General features: G+C 37.5%; 1 protein-coding gene across 1 annotated transcript; it reads left to right on the plus strand.

Moving 5' to 3' along the window:
• Nucleotides 1–1,136: 1,136 nt before the first annotated feature.
• LOC131647233 (putative germin-like protein 2-1) lies at nt 1,137–2,032 on the plus strand. Its single transcript, XM_058917142.1, has 2 exons — nt 1,137–1,254; nt 1,370–2,032. The coding sequence occupies exons 1-2, from the start codon at nt 1,137–1,139 to the stop codon at nt 1,912–1,914; spliced, it is 663 nt and encodes a 220-aa protein (XP_058773125.1). The 3' UTR covers nt 1,915–2,032.
• The last annotated feature ends 4,125 nt before the right edge of the window (nt 2,033–6,157 follow it).

Here is a 6,157-nt window from a genome sequence, read left to right on the forward strand (position 1 = left end):
CCAATGTGACACTTTTTGAAGTTAAAGGACCAAAATGAACCTCGAGGTTAACATAAGGGACCAAAAAGGATATTTTGCCTATTATTTACATAAGTAAGAAATTAGCCTAAATCACCTCAGCAGCAGAACTAAACCTTCCTAAAAGATCATTAACAACTGAAACAATAACAACACCTAATACACAAGAATACATAACAAGAAAAATCGTATTCACTCATCCATAAGCCTGATAATAAACACAACAAAAAAAGAACATTGTGGTATCGCGATGATTTATCTACAGTTCCTTCAAAAATAATTTCAAATCAACAGTCGTAAAATAGGAGTTCAGTCACGGTTTAAAAATAGGAAAAAATCGTTTGAAAAAAAATATTAAAAGAGAGATTAACATGACTTAGTTAAATTTTGAAAGGGATTAAATAGACTATTTTTACTCAGGAACTAATTTGGACTCTCCCTTTTTTGTGAGGGACTAAAATGGGTCTTCACTGACAGTCCAATCACGGTTTAAAAGTAAGAAAAAAACCGATTTGAAAAAAATATTAGTATAAGGACTAATATGACTTGGTTAAATTTTGTAAGGGATTTAATTGAGACTTTTTTTTTCTCAGGGACTAATCTGACCTCTGCAGTTTTTGTGAGGGATTAAAATGGGCCTTCACTCATTTTTTTAATTAAATCATTTCACTTTTAACTAAGGTTTAAATGTAATCAATTTTTTTCACCTTATGACCAAACATATTCAATATATATATATATATATATATATATATATATATATATATATATATATATATATATATATATATATATATATATTTCAAAGGATTAATATTTTAAAAATCAATTCCAACTACTAACTATGTAATACAACTTCAACTTAGTACATCATCATGGACAAAAACCTCTTATATTAAATTAATCCTCTCTTTAATTGACTATATCAAAAAGGTTAATTAGAAGAATAAGTAGCATGTAGTTGTTAAAGATTAATTCAACATGTATCTTACTAATTCAAAAACTTTTTTTACTAGGCCTCTAAATGTATTTTTATAAGTAAATATATGGAATATTTCAATGCTTAAAAATTCTTATAAATAGAAGCAAACATACACCAAACAAACAAAGAGAGCAATATGAAGAATAGTTACTTGATTCTTACAGCCTTCATGGCCTTAGCATCTTGTGCCTTAGCATTTGATCCCAGCCCTCTACAAGACTTTTGTGTAGCTATCAATGACACCAAGAATGCTGGTATGTATAAATAATAATGTTTTTTCTGTTCATTAGTATTTTTCTGCTATCATAGGTTAAGCCTTTGAAATTTATTACAGTACAATCAATTTAATCACTCATATTTGATTTCCAGTGTTTGTCAATGGAAAATTCTGCAAAGATCCAAAACTTGCCACTGCAAATGATTTCTTTTTCTCAGTGAAAGAAGGAAACACATCAAATTCACTAGGCTCAAAAGTGACACCGGTTGCGGTTAATGAGATATTAGGATTAAATACTCTTGGTATTTCTCTTGCTCGCATTGACTTTGCACCTAAGGGACTAAATCCTCCACATACTCATCCAAGAGGTACTGAGATTCTTATAGTTTTGGAGGGTATTCTCTATGTTGGTTTTGTTACTTCTAACCCACAAAACCGTCTCATCACAAAAGTACTAAACAAAGGAGATGTGTTTGTGTTCCCTATCGGTCTGATTCACTTTCAATTGAATGTGGGATACGGAAATGCGGTTGCCATTGGTGGACTCAGCAGTCAAAATCCAGGAGTTATCACAATTGCGAATGCTGTATTTGGATCTAATCCAAAAATTTCTTCAGAAGTTCTCACAAAGGCTTTTCAAGTGGACAATAAAATAGTTGACAATCTTCAGAAACAGTTTTGGTTTGACAATAACTAGAGTTATTGCAAGTTGTGATATGTACTTGTAGTACTTAATTTATCTGAATTATTGTTAGTTTTATTTTTTGATATAATGTGATATTTATTTTAAGACTATACGAAAATAAAATGTAACGTAGGATGTACCTTGTATTCATATTTGAATCATTTGAATAAAAAAGTTTGCTTTCTATATTGTATCTGTAGCCTCTTATTCTTAAATATAAAAAATATTCAATTTTAGCATTTGCAACTTTTTTGAGAAGTGAAGAATTTCTCATATTTAATGGTAGCTTGTATTTAAAGAGCCAAAAGATAATGACTTATATTCTGCTTCTAATATCAACACAGTTAGCCCATGCATAAGCAACCCCAAAAACTGGCCAATAATTTTTGGAAAGAATAATCCTCTTTCCTGATTGTACCCCTTTTCCATAAACCTTGTCTTATATAACTCTCAATAGGCCTTATTCTTGATTTTATACACCCATGTACTTTCAATAGGCTTCGCATGGATATGAAGATCAACAATAGCCCTAGTTTTACTCTGTCTTAAGGCGTGCAACTCTGAGGAAGATTAGAATAAGAATGTTTAAGTAAAGGTTGCTTATTGTTATTTATGGAAGAATATTCATTGTCATTGTTGTTTTCGGAAATTTCTACGTGCGGAAATTTTTTGTTTCCCTAATTTTTGCCTGGACAAATTCTTTTGAATTTTGATTTGGATGTCCAGCGGGATGCCCTAACTTTTGCCTAAATCACATGCTTTCAACTTGTTGACTTAGCGGGCTTTTCTTTTTTCTTTATTTTTTTGTTCTCTCTTTTTTTTTTGAACAAGTCGTGTGATCCTGAGTCTCAGATTTGTTGGAAGTGATTGTGACTGCCTGAGTCCTTGATTGATGAAGAATTACCATTGTGGTATCGTCATATTTTGACCTCCTAATGTGAGGGATAACCACCGCGGTATTGATGTCGATCTCGACCTCCTGATGTGAGGGATAAAGCACAGCGGCTTTGATGTTGGTCTCGACCTCCTGATGCGAGGGATAACCATGATGTCTCAACCTCCCGAGGTGAGAGATAACCGTTGTGGTTTTGACGTTTTGTCCTTCAGCAGGATAACCATTATTGTATCCTTAGATGCGCACTCCTGATGAATTTCGAACACTCGATCAGGTTAACTGAACACTACCCGCCCATGGGTTAAAAAATAAGGGTTTTTTTATAGAGAAAAGAAACTCCTACTTCGAAGGCTCAGAAGGGTTACCGAAGGTCTATCTCCCTTATATCTCCAGTGTTTAGGAATTGAAACAATGCCTGTACATCATCAACAGGGTTTTATTCAAAAGCATACCATTTGAGGTTATTAGTACTATGTTCATCATTCTCCCTACGGAGTTATCATGCTTTATTAACAAGAGTTAGGTATCACAAAAAGCATAGAAAAACATATAAGAGCAAAAGCGAATGGATTTTTTACAAGACAAACATATCCAATGCATTATTATTATAGTTCAAAAACAACCAAGTTTTACATACGAACAGTATTGAACAAAGCAAGAAAGCTTAAACATGAACATGCATGATGAATTAGGAATTGCCAATGTTGAGGAGATCCTCTCCGTATGGACTTATTGCTTCAAAAGATCCGCTGAATCGGAGGAGAACTTCAATTCTGGCCCTCAAGAGTGCATGTGATAGCCTCAGTGTCAATCTGGTCTTGAACCTTGTCTCTGAATGATTGACAGCCTTCAATCAGATAACCAAGTTCCCCATAGTGGAAAACACACCAAGCGTTGCATATGTTCCTGTAGAACACTTTAGATTACTTCCCAGCAGAAGATTCCGGCAAAGTCATACAGAACTTGTAAGTGTCCAGCTTTTAGGGATTTGAGCCATGCAAGTAGTGCACAAACTCAAGATACAAGGCGTCTTGCTTATCCCTCGGTCGGGAGCCCCAAACAACAGCGACGGGAGTTTGTGAATGCTTTAGGGATTTGAGCTGCCAATGATGCAAACTCAAGAACACGGAGTCTTGCTTATCCCTCGGTCAGGAGCCCTAAATATAGCTGCTGAAACAAAAAACACCATCATGAATGAAGGACCTTTGTATTGCTATCGGCGAACAACATTAAACTCTGCGCTTGGTCATCAAAGTCGTTACTTGGAACACACAAGAGTTGTTGGGAAGGAAGCCTCTGGTAGTACAAATTGCAAGTGATTCTCATGAGTTACTCCTCGAGGAAGACCAAATAGTATACTTGCAGCAGATGAAATGGGATTGACCAGTAGAAACCATTATGAATAAACTCAAAATCTCTTCATCGAGCAGTTCTGGATACCTTGTACCTCAATACCTTATAAGGCTTGACAATATGATCAGGTGCCCCAGAATGGAAAACACCGAGTATTATCATCGAAATCAGGAAAGCAGCATGTGGTGATGAAGACCCAAATCAAGGAATCTTAACCGATTGAAATTCCATCAAACAGGAAAGCAACTGAACACCAGGCATTGGGATTACATCAACTGGCTTCTTACATTCTTTCTGTCTCTGTTGACAAACAAAGACTATTGACCAGGAAACTCCAAGAAGAGGTGTCTCGGGATGTGAAACAGATCCTTGAGAATGAGAGGTGTGCCCTTGAGGATCACTCTTGATTAGTGTCTGGCAGAAGATTCTGGCGAAGTCACACGCAATTTGTCAGTGCTTTAGGGATTCGAGCAATGCAAATGGTGCAAGCTCAAGACAGAATGGTCTTGCTTATCCCTCGGTCGGGAGCGAAGACTTGAAAATAATAACATCACGACCAGGTGTCCTAGGATAGAACTCAAACCTAGTGTCATTGTCATCAAGCATAGAATTTGTAGACATCCACACAGTATGGAGCTTAACCAATTACAAATAAAGTAAGCATAGAAGCCAATGAGCATAAGACGCGTCTAACTAGATAACTACAACTGAACCTTCTTCTCCGTCACTCCACAAAGTTCCATGACCAATCTTTGAGCACACAATAAGAACAGGTCGAATCTGTGAGTCTGGTGGGAGTATCAAGTCTGAATAAGAAATCCTCAACTCTGAACACCTGTTATGCATGAAATGCATGAGATGCATGATATAAATGCAATGCCATGTTCATTCAATTTCCAAGGAATCCTCGTGTTTGATTTTTTAGAAAGCAAGAGATGGAAAAGCTCGACACTAGACTTAAAGACACGATTCCTTGGAAATGGAAGGACACATATGCTAGTATGCTAGTTATTTTTTGTACATCATTTTTTGGAAAAGTAAATAAGCAATGATGCAAGGTGGTGGGAACCACAATACTGGATATATCTGGGATACCGAGAAATCACACGACACAGGTTCAAAGGTTCGGCACCAATTCGGAACTCCCCGTAGATCACGGGACATAACCAATAGAATCATAACCATAGTCACCATCACGGAAATGGAGCCGCTCGAACAAGAACCAAAGTAACCCTCGAACAAGAACCACGGTAACCCTCAAACAAGAACCACGGTAACCCTCGAACAAGAACAACGGTAACCCTCGAACAAGAACAACGCTAACCCTCGAACAAGAACAGCGGTAACCCTCGAGCAAGAACCAAAGTCACCATCAATGTACCTATTAAGCAATGATTGATTCCCGCCCCACTCACGGGTAAATCTAGGCCAGGGTAGGTCGAAAAGCCAACAGAGGATCGAATGTAGGCGTTATCATACGATATTGCCTCATTCCACCAAGCTCTGCCCGTGGATATGTGATCAGATCAATCAGGCATACGCCTTCTGTCCGTCACGGCCACTCTAGTCCTAGTTTCTATGGTATCACTCATGACCTAGGTATTGGGTCTTTTACCTCTTGAAACACCCACCCACAGACAGAAATCCAGATAGTCTAGAATATGATGCAGAAAAGTAAAAACGCACATAGAATGAAATGCAAACACGCAAATATGCAAAGCAATAAAACACCCAAGGATAAACACACAAGCGCTAGGATCGACTCGCTAAGTATGGACCCGCAATAGGTCGAGACGTCCCCAGCAGAGTCGCCAGCTGTCGCTACCGCGAAAATCAACAGAGTCGCCACTAACATATTTATCCTGAAAAGGAAGGGAATGCCAGCAAACCACAAAACAAAACAACGATCTCACGACCAGAGAAAAAGGGTAAGGGAGTCGGTTACGCGAGGGGAAGGTGTTAGCACCCCTCGCGCCCATCGTACTCGATGGTATCCACGCTTGTGTC

The sequence above is a fragment of the Vicia villosa genome, linkage group LG2 (assembly GCF_029867415.1).
Source record: "Vicia villosa cultivar HV-30 ecotype Madison, WI linkage group LG2, Vvil1.0, whole genome shotgun sequence".
Classification (NCBI taxonomy): Eukaryota; Viridiplantae; Streptophyta; class Magnoliopsida; order Fabales; family Fabaceae; genus Vicia; species Vicia villosa.

Coding starts and splice junctions, on each gene's coding strand:
- LOC131647233 (XM_058917142.1), top strand. CDS start 1,137: ATGAAGAATAGTTACTTGATTCTTACAGCCTTCATGGCCTTAGCATCT. Junction 1,255..1,369: donor CAATGACACCAAGAATGCTG/GTATGTATAAAT, acceptor TTTGATTTCCAG/TGTTTGTCAATGGAAAATTC.